The sequence below is a fragment of the Lampetra planeri genome, chromosome 38 (genome assembly GCF_965212315.1).
Source record: "Lampetra planeri chromosome 38, kcLamPlan1.2.h2, whole genome shotgun sequence".
Lineage (NCBI taxonomy): Eukaryota > Metazoa > Chordata > Hyperoartia > Petromyzontiformes > Petromyzontidae > Lampetra > Lampetra planeri.
This window is the reverse complement of record NC_136144.1, coordinates 4,493,262-4,509,075: the sequence shown is the minus strand read 5'-3', so window position 1 is coordinate 4,509,075 and position 15,814 is coordinate 4,493,262. Positions and strand designations below refer to the sequence as shown.

The 15,814-nt window shown below is 52.9% G+C and overlaps 1 protein-coding gene across 1 annotated transcript; it reads right to left on the bottom strand.

Moving 5' to 3' along the window:
* Positions 1-2,863: 2,863 nt before the first annotated feature.
* On the bottom strand, positions 2,864-11,681 carry IMP4 (IMP U3 small nucleolar ribonucleoprotein 4). Its single transcript, XM_078612224.1, has 9 exons — positions 11,448-11,681; positions 10,312-10,420; positions 9,569-9,652; positions 8,312-8,421; positions 7,512-7,644; positions 6,732-6,886; positions 5,541-5,635; positions 4,458-4,528; positions 2,864-3,766 (listed from the first exon to the last, which is right to left on the bottom strand). The coding sequence occupies exons 1-9, from the start codon at positions 11,448-11,450 to the stop codon at positions 3,654-3,656; spliced, it is 873 nt and encodes a 290-aa protein (XP_078468350.1). The 5' UTR covers positions 11,451-11,681; the 3' UTR covers positions 2,864-3,653.
* Between the last annotated feature and the right edge of the window lie 4,133 nt (positions 11,682-15,814).

Below are 15,814 nucleotides of genomic sequence, written 5' to 3'. Positions count from 1 at the left end.
AGTTATAGAAAGTGGACCACCCCCCACTAAATGTGGGGGTAAAACGTTGATCCAACAGGTTTACAACAATTGTCGACCCCCCCCCCCCCAAAAAAAAAATACATTTTGGAGGCATATATACCTACACATCCTACATACAAGTCAGTAGTATCTACTGACTTTATATATACTTACACACAAGTCAGTATCTACTGACTCTATATGCCTACACACCCTACATACAATAGTCAGTATTATCTACTGACTTTATACTGGTAGGAACCCACTGGTTCCACCAGCCCGACAGGGGATTATTGTGTCCGTCCGTCGTGCAGGGAGGGGCTGGGTGGGGAGGGAGGGGCTGGGTGGGGAGGGTGGGGCTGGGTGGGGTGGGGCTGGGTGGGGTGGGGCTGGGTGGGGAGGGGCTGGTCACCCCGTGGTGCCCTTATGAAACTCAACGTTTAACCTACTCACGCCGGCTTGTGCCCGCCCTCACAGTCGGGCATATTTGCGGAATACACCACGCCGCCGTTGACCCTAGTCATTGACCGAGCAACCCAACGTTCCTACCAGCTCCCTCCGCAGGAATGTGTTGTATACTTACACACAAGTCAGTATCTACTGACTCTATATGCCTGCACACCCGACATACAATAGTCAGTAGTATCTGGACACATGGGGGGTGGGGAGAACAGGGCATCAGTGGGGACGAGGCATGAAGCGTTGAGAAGCCCTCCCCAGAAGGTAGCATTTCGGTTGCCCCAGATGCTCCATAAAACCCCTAGTTTCATTGAGTATCATTTTCAGCATTACAGTTCTAATTTGATTGACAAATCCAATTTTTGTACGTTAACAAATGCGTGTCACGATATATGGCACCGTATAGGGCGAGGGTTAGTCGTGTTTGCTGAACGCTCAATAAAGCTACGGTCTCGTACTGTGCACGTATCTGCGTATTGTAGTGCGCACTACAGGAATACAAATCGTGCGACTTTAACCTCACTGCAACCTTCGCGGAGGCTGGAAACACCAAGTGACCTGAAAACCACGATGGCCCAACTTGAAAGACAAGTTGGAGAGACGAGAGGGCGCCACGTGTGTTCTTCCGCGGCAGCTGCAGCAGCAGCATCATCACGGGCAGCACAGTTGCGATGGGCACAGGCACCACAGAAATATCGCAATCGGCGACCTCGATACGCTCGGCGCAAACAACCGCAATAGCTAAACCCGCGAGGGGGCACGGGTTTAGCCGGTACCGTAATTTCACCGAGCCCTTGCCCGCTCGGCGAGTGCGGCGACGTCGTCCAACCGTCATTCGGCCCCGCGTGGTGACGTCACAACAGCGAAGCCACGTGTTTATTTATTTATTGAGGCAATGCGCGGGTCCCGTTACATCGCGATGTGACGCACGGACACACCGTCAACATAAACTACACCGGTTATATCTATTACAAAAGCAGGGGATAGAAAGGTGGGGGAGCGGACGCGACCACAGGTGTTGTTTAAAAGACGTCACATGGAGCAGGGGTTTTAAAAGCAAGTCCATGCGGACACCAACATCCGAACGGTTGTACCAATAAATCCCGAGCATTCCGGAAGAGTTCGGCTACCGCTGGTTTGGATCAGGGCGATGTTTTTCATTATTTGGGGCACTACATTTCTTTAATTGGGAAAGGCAACAATTTCGTGGGAATGTTCTCGCCAGAGGAGAAACTTATCGCTTCCACATGTTTTCCATCCGACGTCCCGTTGGCGAGATCCAGAGCGTGACGGATTGACGCTTGTGCCCTCATATGGAGTGGGTCTCCTTTCCTTTTTCTGGTCTCATTCTCACCACAGGGGAAGGCAGAGCCACGCACAGACGTGTCAATGGAGCCACGGTCCCCACCGTTGAAGTGGCGGTGCCACGGGTTCTACGACCTCCATGCATGTGCCATGTTGAAGGGCCATTGCCCCAAACATCGCCCGTCATATATTTCCTTCTCAAGGCAGCGTCATTGAAGAACGTGTGAAACATACTGTAGAATATACAAATGATGTTGTCTTCACACATTAAACAGGTCCCTGCGGGGTGGGCTGGTAGGAACGAATAACCAAAGAATATAAACATAATGTATTATTACACTTGTTTAGCCAGGAAAGCCTCACTGAGTGTAAAGGTTTTTGTAGGGTCCTGCCAAGTGTTTGCAGTAGGGGGCGATGTTGCTACACCTAATCGGACATCGGACGGACGATATAATCTATTGTAGGCTGGTTCACTTCGTTCCTACCAGTAATACTCCATTAAAGTAAACATGAAATGCATGACATTCATAACTCTCAATAACCAAACTTGTATTTGATGAACACACTTGCACGAGCAAAACATCCCAATGTAGTCGAACCCCTCCGATAAAAGTGTTCCAGATTTCAGTTTCGATCGAAACTGAAATCTGGAATCATCACCCCCTGCTGGCAAACTAATAGTACCCACTCGAAGGCTCGTGCCTATTCACCTTGGGGCATCGCGGTGGCGAGATGTTAACTGCCTCGCCTGGTATACAGGAGGTCGCGGGTTCAATCCCGACGGCTGTTTATTTGGAGTTTGCTTGTTCTCCCCGTGGCCGAAAGGATTTTTCTCTGGGTCCTTCGGTTTTTCCCTCCACATTTAGAAACATGCGTTTAAGAGTATTTGGCTGCTATAAATCCCAAGCCACTTCATTGGGCTTTCATTTGTCGCCAGGTCGCTTCTGAAAACGAGCTCAGTGGGCCTTATCTGGTAAAATAAAAATAGATTCGTTTTGTTAGTTTAGTTTGTGCCACACGGGGACAGCTGGGGGGGGGGGGTGGAAGAGGGAGAATGTCCATTCAAATGGTTGAGACAATATGTGACGCAAGGCGCTTGTGACTTCCAAAAAATATGATTTATTTTGACAGGTTTGCACATACAAACATCCTGGGTAGCACTGAAGCCAAGAGCTCCCACCCGAGGTGCGTAGCTACGAGAGAGGTGCTGTACACGGCGACATGCCACTATCTCCATCTGCCTGACTTTTTACTTAAATAAATGTTAATGTTTCATTTTGTTTATGCGTGTAGGTTTGTGTGCCCCGTTTGGCGAGCGGTGGTGCAGCGGTTAGCGGACTTCACTACGAACCCAGCCATCAGACTTCAATTCCCGCTCACGGCCATTAAGAGTGGCGAATATATGATACCGGTCATGGGCCTCCCCGAGTTTTATTCAGTCATAAATGAGTTCGTGGTGTGGTGTGTATAACATCGCAAAACTGGGGAAACAAAGGCAGGCAGACGTGGGGCTGGCCACCCACCCACTTCTGTGCCATACCGGCCTTCATAGGCGCGACCCGCTAACAGCACTTGCCCCCAGCAATCTGTTAACGGCTATATGGGGTACCTTTGTCTTTTTGTGCAATTGTGTGCGTCTGTGTGCGACACGTGTGACGATGTGCGTGCCATGTGTGTGATAAATGTACATCCGCAATGTGTGTGTGTGACGCGTATGATGCGCGTGTGTGACGAGGGTTGGCACAGCGATTCACGCACTGCCCTATCCACACACGACGACCTCTCAACGCCTCGGCGGAGAGCGCCGCCAGGTTCGACTCCAACTCCGGGGTTCCAGGGAAAAACCTCCCCCCGCGGTGTTGGGGGGGGGGGGAAGTCGCCCCCCTCCCTCACTCCACGCTCAGGAACTTCCGCTTCTTCGCCGTGTTCATGTACGGTCGCCAGCGCCACTCCACCTCGGCGGTGGACGCGTTGTCCAGCGTGCCCAGTTTAATCTCGTAGACTGCGCGACACACAAAGGCAAAGATCCCTCCCCCGCGTGTAGCCTTTAACAGACCGTTTGGGAATAGCGCTGTTCGTGAGTTAGCACATAGGAAGGCCAGCACGGCACACAAAGGGGTGGGTGGCAGAGGTCTCAAACGGGTTTTGATTCCTTACCCGTACCCGGCCGCACCAGGGTCGCAAATGGGTACCCGTACCCGGCCGGGTACGGGTAGCCGTTCCCTACCCGTACCCTACCCGAAATGAGTGACAAACGGTTACTCACCAGTGACTCACGGCCTACCCGTACCCGGTCGCACCAGGGTCGCAAACGGCTACCCGTACCCGGCCAGGCACGGGTAGCCGGGTATCGGGTAGGGTACGGGTAACGGGTACCCGGTTGCGACCTCTGGTGGGTGGCCAGCATTACGCCCGGTCATCTTTGAATTCACAGATCGTACCTGGGGTTTTGGGATACGGGTCGGGTCGCAGAACAGCGAACGCAACCAGACCCGCGACCCCAACGACTCAAGTTCCAACCCATTCTGCGCATTACCCGCGGGCCGCCCGGCCCGACGCTAGACTCTTACATTCAAGCCCATCATCCTCCCCGGGGTTGAAAAAAGTGGAGCAACCACTTCGTAGGGAAATCATAAGGAATGTGGAATTTCCACATTCCTTGAGACGAGCAGCAACGTGTCAAGCAGACTTACGCTTCATCTCGAACCGCGGTCCCACCTCCTTCAACTCGATGTCTTTGCCGTCGCGCTTGTAGACGTGGTGTCTGTTGGGAGGGGGGGCGGGCACAGATGTCACGGGAGGGGTCGCGGAAAGTCACACGGACGGCGTTGGACTGTCATTGCGCGTCCTTGCAGACGTTTGCCAGTTAGAGAACAGCAGCCGCCCCGGTTAATACTGCGGATGCATTAAGAAATAAACAACATTACGCGCCGTCAGCTTCAGTGCGGGCGTTAAATAAACTCCGTGCCATTGTTCGAAACACTAAAGTAAAACTAAACTATTTTTATTTTACCACCGAGCTACGTAGCTCTTTTTCAGAAGCGACCTAGTTCTCACAAATTATAGCTGAACGAAGTGGCTTATCAGCACGTGAAAATTGATAGCAGCCAAATACTCTAAACGCACGTTTCTAAATGTGGAGGGGAAAACCCGGAGGACCCGAAGAAAAATCGAAGCGACCACAGGGAGAATATTCAAACTCCGAATATACAAAAGCATCAGGGTCGGGGTCGAACCCACGACCTCCCGCATACCAGGCGAAGTGGTTAACATCTCGCCACCGTGGCATGCCGGCGTCACGGTGCAAATGTACCGTGTTTGAAAAACAACTCGCAAATTACCTAGTTGGGTCAAATCACATCGCAACATCGCCCGGTTCGTCAATTCTTACAAAATAGTTTAGCTTCACGTTTGTGCATTTTCGGGGGCCGCACTAAAGTTTCAGTTTCATTTTTTTCAGTTTCATTTATTTTGGAATATCCCTGTGAGCCATTCGGCTCTTGATTCGGGTGCAACCGCAACAAGCAATAAAATTACAAGATACATTTAAAATGTACTGTACGCAAATTGAAACATCCGCTACAAAAACAATAAAATCGTCCAGAAAAAGCACCCATTTGTTTATGCTTTGTACAAAAACGTGCAAAAAAAAAAATCCCATTTTGATGTTAAATCAAAGGCCACCAGTGGCCCACGGGGGGCCTTGCAATGAAGAACGCTGCGGCAGACCCATCAGCGGACGACGACGAAAACCGAGATGTTGCGAGGAGGCGCACCTGAATGAGATGTAGTCGTCATCGTTGGCGAGCGTGATGATGCGCCGGCTGTCCTCCTTGGGCACGGGGAACAGGTACCGGAGGATGTCCGACACCTGCTCTCGCCACGAGAGAGAGACGGGGGGAAACACGCCGAGGGTAACCATCGGGTACGCGCGCGCGGAGATTCCTCTTCCCCCCCCCCCCACCCCCAGCAGCACCTCCGATTAGCACGGTTGGTCTACGTACGGTGCGAAAGAAGTTCAACGGGGGTCTCTCTATGGGTCTCTTTGCTTCTATACGAGTCTCTGGATGTCTGTGGGCATCTGTGGATATCTTCCTTCCGATATTAGGAACACACTAGGAGGTACGCGCTTTAAAATCTAGATTGAACGCTCATTTCTTTAGAAATGCTTTTTTGCGTTCAGTTTGTCGTCCTTCCGCTGCACCAACTCGCGTGGATTTTTCTCCAGGTCCTCCGGTTTTCCCCTCCACGTTTAGAATCAACGTCAGGCGCTTTAGAGTATTCGGCTGCTATAAATGTCCACTTGATGATGATAAGCCACTTCGTTGAGCTATCGTTTGCCATAGCGAGGTCACTTCTGAAAGAGCTACGCGGCTCAGCGACGCACGTCTCGTCGCGAGACAAAGTCACTCCTGATGACGGCGGCGGTGATGGTGGTGCCGAGCCCCTACCGACAACGCGACTTTACACTCCGGCTTCGTCCATACCGGATCATCTCTACGCAAGTCCTCGTGATGACCACCCGTTACAGATAGACGGGGGTGGGGGGGGGGGCAGACAGCACCTGGCCCAAAAGTCTGTTCACCCCTTCCCGTTCCGAGACATCTGCAAGTTGCCGGGTGGTAGGTGTCACGTTCACCGCTGAATCTCGGCACGCGCGAGCGGCTCAGCGTTAATTTTACTTAGAGGCGTAGCGCTGCTGCTTTTTAGAGGCGTTGCACTCACCGCAGAGAACCGTAGTGACACGACCAGCACACTCTATGGAGCAAAACTGTGCCACGCGCCCTCCCGCATGGCCTTATGGGAGTCTCGGTACATCGTCAGGTCAGAAGACGTATGGTTCCGTTTCGACGACGTATGTGTGCGTCATCGAAATGATGAAGCGTTATAGGCTATACGAGGCATCTTTGTCTCTGTGCTCGGGGGGAGGAAGATGTGCGTGAGACTGGCACGCTGCCCGCACGCACCCTCTTGCCGAGTCGCGACGTGAAGTTGTGCATCACGAGGTGCGGGAACGCCTCGGACATCGTGCCCACGTCCGGGATGTCGTGCCGCATCACCACGCTCGAGAGCGTGAAGTACGCCGTGGGGCCCAGCGGCAGGTGGCACACCACCATCCCGTCTGTGGCATCATACCACACGTCACACAGAGAGCACGCTGGAGAGTTAGACACAGCACCATCCCGTCTGTGGCATCATACCACGCGTCACACGGACAACACGCTGGAGAGTCAGACAGCACCATCCCGTCTGTGGCATCATACCACACGTCACACGGACAACAAGCCGGAGAGTTAGACACACCACCATCCCGTCTGTGGCATCATACCACGCGTCACACGGACAGTGCACTGGACAGTTAGACACACTGCCATTCCATCTGTGGCGTCATACCACATCACACCCCACACAGTTAAGACACCGCAATCCATCTGCAGCGTCATACTACACCACAACGCACATCGCACACGCAGTTAAATACACCGCCATCCCCCGTCTGTTGTACCACATCACACACACGTCACGCCGGGGAGCGGTAGCGGAGTAGCTACACTACGAACCCGGTGACCCGAGTTCGAGCATCGACAGTGGGAAGACAAAGGGGGCCAGACGCGGCAATGACAACACCATGCACCCCGCCGTGTGCCGTGCCGGCCTTCGTAGGTCGCTCGCCAAACGGCACATGCCCCGACAGCCTGTTAAAGGCTACACGGGGGAGCTTTGTCTCCCGCGGTGCGTGAGCGTGCCTGGCATGCCGCGGTGCTCGTGCAGGACGATGAAGTCGGTGACGGCGTTGGCGCGGCACGCCCGCACCAGCGCCTCCAGCTCGTGGCCTCCGCGGTTCATCCGCTGAGCGTTCGGCAGGATCAGCTTTATCTCCTGCGGTGGTGATGGGAGGGTGGTGGTGATGGTGGGGTAACACGACGGCAAGCGGTCACGCGCCGAGCCCACTCGTCCCGCCGGCGTCCTTCCCGGCCATGCTGCTTTCACGCCCCCCCCACCTGCCCCCCCCCCACCCCCCCACCGCATCTGACTTGGGTTGTGTTGTTTGTTTTTTCCATTGCTGAAGCCGAGCCGTGCCGGTATACGGGGTCGCTAACCCCCATGTTGGCACAACTCAGATGCGCCAATGGAAAAACTCAACTATTTACTATTTATATTTTACCAGGTAAGGTCCACTGTGCTATGCAGCTCTTTTCCAGAAGCGACCCGTCCACAAATGATAGCCAAACGAAGTGGCTTATCATCACGTGGACATTTATAGCAGCCAAATACTCTAAACGCGTGATGTCGATTCTAAATGCGGAGAGAACAAAATGATTGCCTCGTGTGGCGTGTCAACATCACCACGACAGAGAAAAAGGCGGCCGGACGTGGTGCTGGCAACCCACCCCCTCACAAACAGCACCTGCCCCAACAGCCTGCTAAGGCTATATGGGGGACTTGTGTCTTTGCGCGCTTGTACACACGCAATACACGTGGACCCACATCCCTCACGCGCCACCCGACCCCGAACCCTCCGGCCCCCGTGAGCGCGAGCCGGCACCTTGGCGAACTGCTTGAGGCGGGAGCTGGGGTCGCGCGAGGTCGTCACCATGATGCGCGGGTCTTCCACGCCGGCCCAGCGGTACTCGTCATCCACGTGGCTGCTCACTCCTATCGGCGGGGGGGGGGAGGGGGGTAGACAGAGGGGGTAGGTGGGGAAGGGGGGGGGAGACGCAGAGGGTGATCATTTGTCATACTTCACCGTGCGGGTTGAACGGTTCACAAGATCACTCGGCAGTGATCGCGTTGATTTTGTGCGGTCAGCTGAGAACTTATGAGACCAGGATGAGTCTCAAGTGCAAGAGTGAGTGACTGACTCATCCACTGGGAGTGGGTGGGTGAGATGGCGAGTGAGTGGGTAAATTGAGTAAGATGATGAGTGAGTGAATGAGTTGGTCAGTGTATGTTGAACCTCCTTCGTACGATTCTGACTTAAAACTTTCGTGACTGCAGGATTTAATATTCTTGGTTCTTTCGGTAAAGTGACGTAAATAGAAAACAAACAAAAAAAATCGAAACAAATTTTTTTTTGAAAATAATAGAAGCAAAAAACCCACGACGTTTCGATCGCAACACAAGCGGTCTTCATCAGGCGGAGAGAAAAGAGTGGCCAAGCCTCCAAATGTAGCTGCTTATCAGGGTTCCAAAGTGAGTGGGTGGCAGAAAGAGCTGCGCAAGCAACAGGAGCTGCGGAAGCAGCGCGCTCATGCAGGAGCAACACAAAGGGGGAGTTGGGTGGAGGTGAGCTCGTACAGTACGTAGCCTAGCATGCTAATCGGAGGTGTGACGAAGTAAGCACAAAAAGCAGTTCTCAAGAAATGAGTTTGTCAATCTAGACGATGATTTTAAAGTGCAAAGCTCCAGTGGCTTCCTAATGTTGGAAGGAAGAGCGTTCCAGACGATGGCCGCAGAAGCGCACGTGATGCGGTGACCACCGCCTTCATTCGACAATCGACCAAAATTGACGGCAGCCACCACACACACACACACTTCCCACGGCCGACTCTCTTCCGCGTTCACGCCACGAGATTTTTCAACGTCCACTTGGGAAGCAATCGCCGTGCGGTATTTACGGTCAACGCAACCGCGGTGCCACCGCTCGGCAGGAAGGACCCATGGCGAGCCGGGGAGGCGCGCCGACCCGGCGTGTCTAGCGGGCGGAGACTCGCGACGCTTCTCCCCCTGCCCCGGAGGCTCACGGGAAGGGAGAGAGACGCGAGGAGACGCGACGGTCAGCGCCGCGGCGACGTGAGCTCACCCTCTCCTCCCTGGTCGTCGAACTCCGCGGCCTTCTGGAGTTCAAGCGCCTCCCGCCGCAGGTCCGTGGGCAGCACCAGGTTCTCTACGGTGACGACGTCGGGGGGACGGGGGAGGGGGGCGGGCGGGGGGAGAAAATTAACAAGGAAGAAAAATCATGCGCACGCATGGATTCATTCGGGAACGCTTGTGTCGTCAGTGTCGTTTGCGTCGTCTGTACGGTCTGCAGGGCCCATCCGCCCCTCTCTCGTCTGTAGCGCCAGGACGATTAGTTCCATCTACAGCCAATGTCCCGTCTAGTTGCCTCTAGTCCGTATCGTCCCGTCCTGCAACGTCCCGTTGCCTCTCGTCCATCTTGCGTGTCTCAGTGTCTCTAGGTCCGTATCTCGTCCGCCTTGCGTGTCTCAGTGTCTCTAGATCCGTCTCGCTGCCTCTGGTCCGTCTCGTGTGTCTCAGTGTCTCGAGGTCCGTCTCTCGTCCGTCTTGTCATGTCTCAGTGTCTCTAGATCCGTCTCGCTGCCTCTCGTCCGTCTTGTCGTCGTCGCGAGCCCGTCTCGAGGTCTGTCCCGCGTGTCTCAGTGTCTCTAGGTCCGTCTTGCGTGTCTCTAGATCTGTCTCTCTGCATCTCGTCCGTCTCGTGTCTCTCTAGATCCGTCTCTCGTCCGTCCCGCGTGTCTCAGTGTCTCTAGGTCCGTCTTGTCGTCGTCGCGAGCCCGTCTCGAGGTCCGTCCCGCCGCCCGTTACCGTCGAGCGCCCTCTTGAGGCGCGCCTTCTTCTCCTCCACGAGGCTCTTCTTGGCCTCGTGCGCCTTGCGGTAGAGGTACTCGCGGCGCAGTCGCGCCTGCCTCCTCAGCTGCACCACCACACAACACACAGAGATCACCCCACCCCCCGTGTAGCCTTCAAAGGGACCGTCGGGTGCAAGTGCTGTTAGCGAGCAGCACCTTTGATACACGAAGGGGGGTGCGGTGGCCAGCACCACGCCCCCCCAGTGCTAGTATCCCCCCCAGTTCTAGCGATGTTGACCACACAGCGCTACACTCAGGTACTAATTTGAGGCCGAGTCGACCTAGGGGAGGCCCAGGACCGGTTCAGATAATCGTCACCGGTGTTGGCCGTGAACGGGAATCGAACTCGGGTGGCCGGGTTCGTAGCGCAGCGTCGCGCTGACCGCGAGACGACCATCAACAACAACAACCGCCATTGGCCACCAAGTGGCGGTGACGTCACCACGGCGCTCGTGCCAGGCTACGTGCACGTTAAGGCCACGTGAAAAGCGTCGAACTCCCGCTGGCAGCAGGAGGTCACGGACAGACAGACCCAGGTTGCCATTGGTTGCCTGACTGAGACGACTGGCCGATGCACCACCTGTGCCCCCTACTGTGCTGTAGCACCATCGCTCCCACCTACCAGAGGTCGCAACCGGGTACCCGATACCCGTACCCTACCCGATACCCGGCCGGGTACGGGTACCCGTTTGCGACCCTGGTGCGGCCGGGTACGGGTAGGCCGCGAGTCACTGGTGAGTCACCGTTTGCCACTCATTTCCCAACGTCTTGTCTCTTCTCACAATTCAAGTTCCTAGAATCAACCCACCCGCGCCTGCAACATGGCTTCATCCCAGAGGTCGCAATCGGGTACTCGTACCCGTACCCTACCCGATACCCGGCCGAGTACGGGTAGCCGGGTATCGGGTAGGGTACGGGAAAGGAATCAAACCCGTTTGCGACCTCTGATTAAAATACAAAGCTACACAGTTCAGTGGGGGCCTTACCTGGTCAAGGTAGAAGTACAGCTTAACAGTTTAGTTTATAGTTTTACAACATCAGCCGGCGTGTGGCACGTGCGTCCGCACGAGAAGAAGACGAGAACACACCTACCATGATGGCTTGTCCCTTGGATTTCTTTCGCACCGTACGCAGCAGCAGCAGCAGCAACAAACCACGATGCACCTCGCGACGCCGCCGATTAATATCTGTAATTAATATCGATGGTGAATCTCTGTAATTAAAACAAGCGAGTAGGCCTAAGCCTCTGAGACTATCACCACCACCAACACCAGGAACCACGTGTGGCCCAAGTCGCCGGCAGTGATGAGTGGAATCGATTCCAATGGTTTAGTGTCTCCAACATCGATTCCAACAGATTCGATTCCTACGACAATGGATCGACAAAAAAATCGATTCCACGGGAATAGATTCCGCATGGATCAATTCCGCAAGAATCGATTCGACGATAAAGTTCGTAAAGTTACTAAAGTTTCGGTAAAGTCACGTAGAATGGAAATAATAAAGTAATACAAATAAAACATAATAAAATAACTCTCACGACGTTTCGGCCACAACGCAAGCAGCCGTCCTCAGGTGGAGAACAGGTCTGTCGGAAAGACAGCGTCTGAATGATGAGACCTGTTCTTCACCTGAGGACGGCTGCTTGCGTTGTGGCCGAAACGTCGTGACAATTATTTTATTTTGTTTTATTTTTATTATTTTATTACTTCCCTTCTACGTGACTTTACCGAAAGAACCAAGAAGATGAATCCCTGCAGTCACGAAAGCTTTAAATCGAAACATAAAAATGTTTTATTTTTATTATTTTATTACTTCCCTTCTACGTGACTTTACCGAAAGAACCAAGAAGATGAATCCCTGCAGTCACGAAAGCTTTAAATCGAAACATAAAAATGTTTTATTTTTATTATTTTATTACTTCCCTTCTACGTGACTTTACCGAAAAAACCAAGAAGATGAATCCCTGCAGTCACGAAAGAAGCTTTAAATCGAAACAACAAGAATCATGCATCAAGAAACTTGACGCTCTGGGGAATCTAAATCAGAATCGATAACATTTTTATTCGATTCCAGTCGGCGAACCCTTGCTCGTGATGACGTCATGTCACCTGCTTACACGCGCGCATTTCAATGATCGGTGATGACGTCATGTAACCTGCTTCCACACGCACATCTAAATAATCGGTGATGACGTCATGAGACCTGCTTCACAGGCGCACATCTAAATAATCGGTGATGACGTCATGAAACCTGCTTCACAGGCGCTCATCTAAATAATCGGTGATGACGTCATGCAACCAATCACGTTACAATGATCGCTGATGACGTCACCCACCGATATTCATTTCTTTAAAAAACACGGCGCGCGCGAGGCCGCGTGACGTCACGGCGGTGATGACGTCATGTCACCTGCTTCCACGCGCACATCTAAATAATCGGCGATGACGTCATGTAACCCGCTTCCACGCGCACATCTAAATAATCGGTGATGACGTCATGAGACCTGCTTCACAGGCGCACATCGAAATAACCGGTGATGATGTCATACAACAATTCACGTTAAATAATCGCTGATGACGTCACCCGCCACATGACGTCACGGCGGCGGTCTAAAATCGTATCGCGTTATATCGTGATGATCGCACAGTCAGTTGTCCACACGGCACGGAGCGACATCGCCACGCGTCGCGTTTCATGCCGGTGTGCTGTGAAGAAGGACCGTTGCCTGAAACGTCACGTAAAACGGGGCCGTCCATAAATGACGTCACGTACCTGGGGGGGGGGGGTCAGACATTTGTGACGATGTGTGACGAGGGGGGTGGGGGGGGGTGAGAAATGTGACGTCACATCAAAATGCGCAATTTTAAATAAAAATAGACAAGTTCCACCTAATTAAATAGACTTTTTAATTTTCGATTTAAAGCTTTCGTGACTGCAGGGATTCATCTTCTTGGTTCTTTCGGTAAAGTCGCCACGTAGAAGGGAAGTAATAAAATAATAAAAATAAAACATAATAAAACAATTCTCACGACGTTTCGGCCACAACGCAAGCAGCCGTCTTCAGGTGAAAACCAGGTCTGCCGAGGCGACAGCGTCTGAATGAAACAGCACACGTGCTTGGAGCGTATATATATAAGCTGGGTTGGAAGGGGGGGAAAGAGCGCCTTGACAAAATAATATGCATATCAAGAGGCATTTAGCATATTTACGGGAAATGCAGGTATGTGATTAGTACTACTCATGCCCGTGCATAATGCAGGATTAGCAGCATCAAAGGGAAGGGATATCCCTTTGATGCTGCTAACTCGGGTGGCTTCGTAGCGCGGCTGGGAGCCACCCACGGTGGTGTTGTGACTCGCCACGTGGATGGCCGATGACGGACGGGCTGAAGGCTGAGCGGAAATTCTGTCTCGCTCGACGCTGCGAACGACTTCAAGCTCGGATCGGTGAGAGTGAGTGAGGAAGGGAGACGCGCGAGTGTGTGTCTGTCTGTGTGTGTCTGTGTGTGTCTGTCTCTGTGTGTGTGTCTGTGTGTGTGTGTCTGTCTGTGTGTGTCTGTCTGTGTGTGACTGTGTGTGTGTGTGTCTGTGTGTCTCTGTGTGTGTGTGGCTGTGTGTGTGTGTCTGTGTGTGTCTGTCTGTGTGTGTGGCTATCTGTGTGTGTGTGTCTGTGTGTGTCTGTGTGGCTCTCTGTGTGTGTCAGTCTGTGTGTGTGTGTCTGTCTGAGTGTCTGTCTGTGTGTGTGGCTTTCTGTATGTGTGTCTGTCTGAGTGGTCTGTCTGTGTGTGTCTTTGTGTGTGTCTGTGTGTGTCTGTGTGTGTGTCTGTGTGTGTGTCTGTGTGTGTCTGTCTGTGTGTCTGTGTGTGTCTGTGTGTGTGTCTGTGTGTCTGTGTGTGTCTCTGTGTGTGTCTGTGTGTGTGTCTGTGTGTGTCTCTGTGTGTGTGTGTCTGTGTGTGTGTGTCTGTGTGTGTCTCTCTGTGTGTGTAGCTATCTGTGTGTGTGTGTCTGTGTGTGTGTCTGTGTGGCTCTCTGTGTGTGTCTGTCTGTGTGTGTGTGTCTGTCTGAGTGTCTGTCTGTGTGTGTGGCTCTCTGTATGTGTGTCTGTCTGAGTGTCTATCTGTGTGTGTCTTTGTGTGTGTCTGTGTGTGTCTGTGTGTGTGTCTGTGTGTGTGTCTGTGTGTGTCTGTCTGTGTGTGTGTCTGTATGTGTCTGTGTGTGTGTCTGTGTGTCTGTGTGTGTCTCTGTGTGTGTGTGTGTCTGTGTGTCTGTGTGTGTCTCTCTGTGTGTGTAGCTATCTGTGTGTGTGTCTGTGTGTGTGTCTGTGTGGCTCTCTGTGTGTGTCTGTCTGTGTGTGTGTGTCTGTCTGAGTGTCTGTCTGTGTGTGTGGCTCTCTGTATGTGTGTGTGTCTTTGTGTGTGTCTGTGTGTGTCTGTGTGTGTGTCTGTGTGTGTGTCTGTGTGTGACTGTCTGAGTGTCTGTCTGTGTGTGTGGCTCTCTGTATGTGTGTGTGTCTTTGTGTGTGTCTGTGTGTGTCTGTGTGTGTGTCTGTGTGTGTGTCTGTGTGTGTCTGTCTGTGTGTGTGTCTGTGTGTGTGTCTGTGTGTGTCTGTCTGTGTGTGTGTCTGTGTGTGTCTGTGTGTGTGTGTCTCTGTGTGTGTGTGTCTGTGTCTGTCTGAGTGTCTGTCTGTGTGTGTGGCTCTCTGTATGTGTGTCTGTCTGAGTGTCTGTCTGTGTGTGTCTTTGTGTGTGTCTGTGTGTGTGTCTGTGTGTGTTGCTCTCTGTGTGTGTGTTTGTCTGAGTGTGAGTCTTTGTGTGTGTGTGTGTGTCTGTCTGAGTGTCTGTCTATCTGTGTGTGTGTGAGGGAGCGGTAGCGTAGTGGTTAGCGCGCTGCGCTACGAACCCATTGACGCAAGTTCGATTCCCGCTCACGGCCAACACCAGTGACAATTATCTGAAGCGGTCCTGGGCCTCCCCTAGGTCGACTCAGCCCCAAATGAGTACCCGGTGCGATGTGTAAACACATCGCCACTGGGGAGACAAAGGCGGTCGGGCGTGGTGCTTGCCACCCACCCCCTCGTGTGCCGTGCCGGCCTTCATAGGTGCTCGCTAACAGCACTTGCCCCAACAGGCTGCTAAGGCTACACGGGGGATCTTTGTCTTAGTGTATGTGGACACACGTGTGTGTCTGTGTGTACGTGTCGAAAGGAGGTGCAGCCGCCTTGCGCACTCTGCCACGAACTTATTTCAACCGAGTACCTGACACAGCGTGTGTTTCGAGAAGTTAAAGTGTCACTAATGAACATCAACAGTTTAACCAATTGCCCGTTTTCTGATGTGTGTATCCCAACTAGAAAAACTAAAATCACGCGTGGCCCGCATTGTTGACGACCCGTGACTTTCGGAAGGTATCCATCGCTTTGGTTCTTGCGGTAAAGTCACGTAGGTGTAAAATAGAACA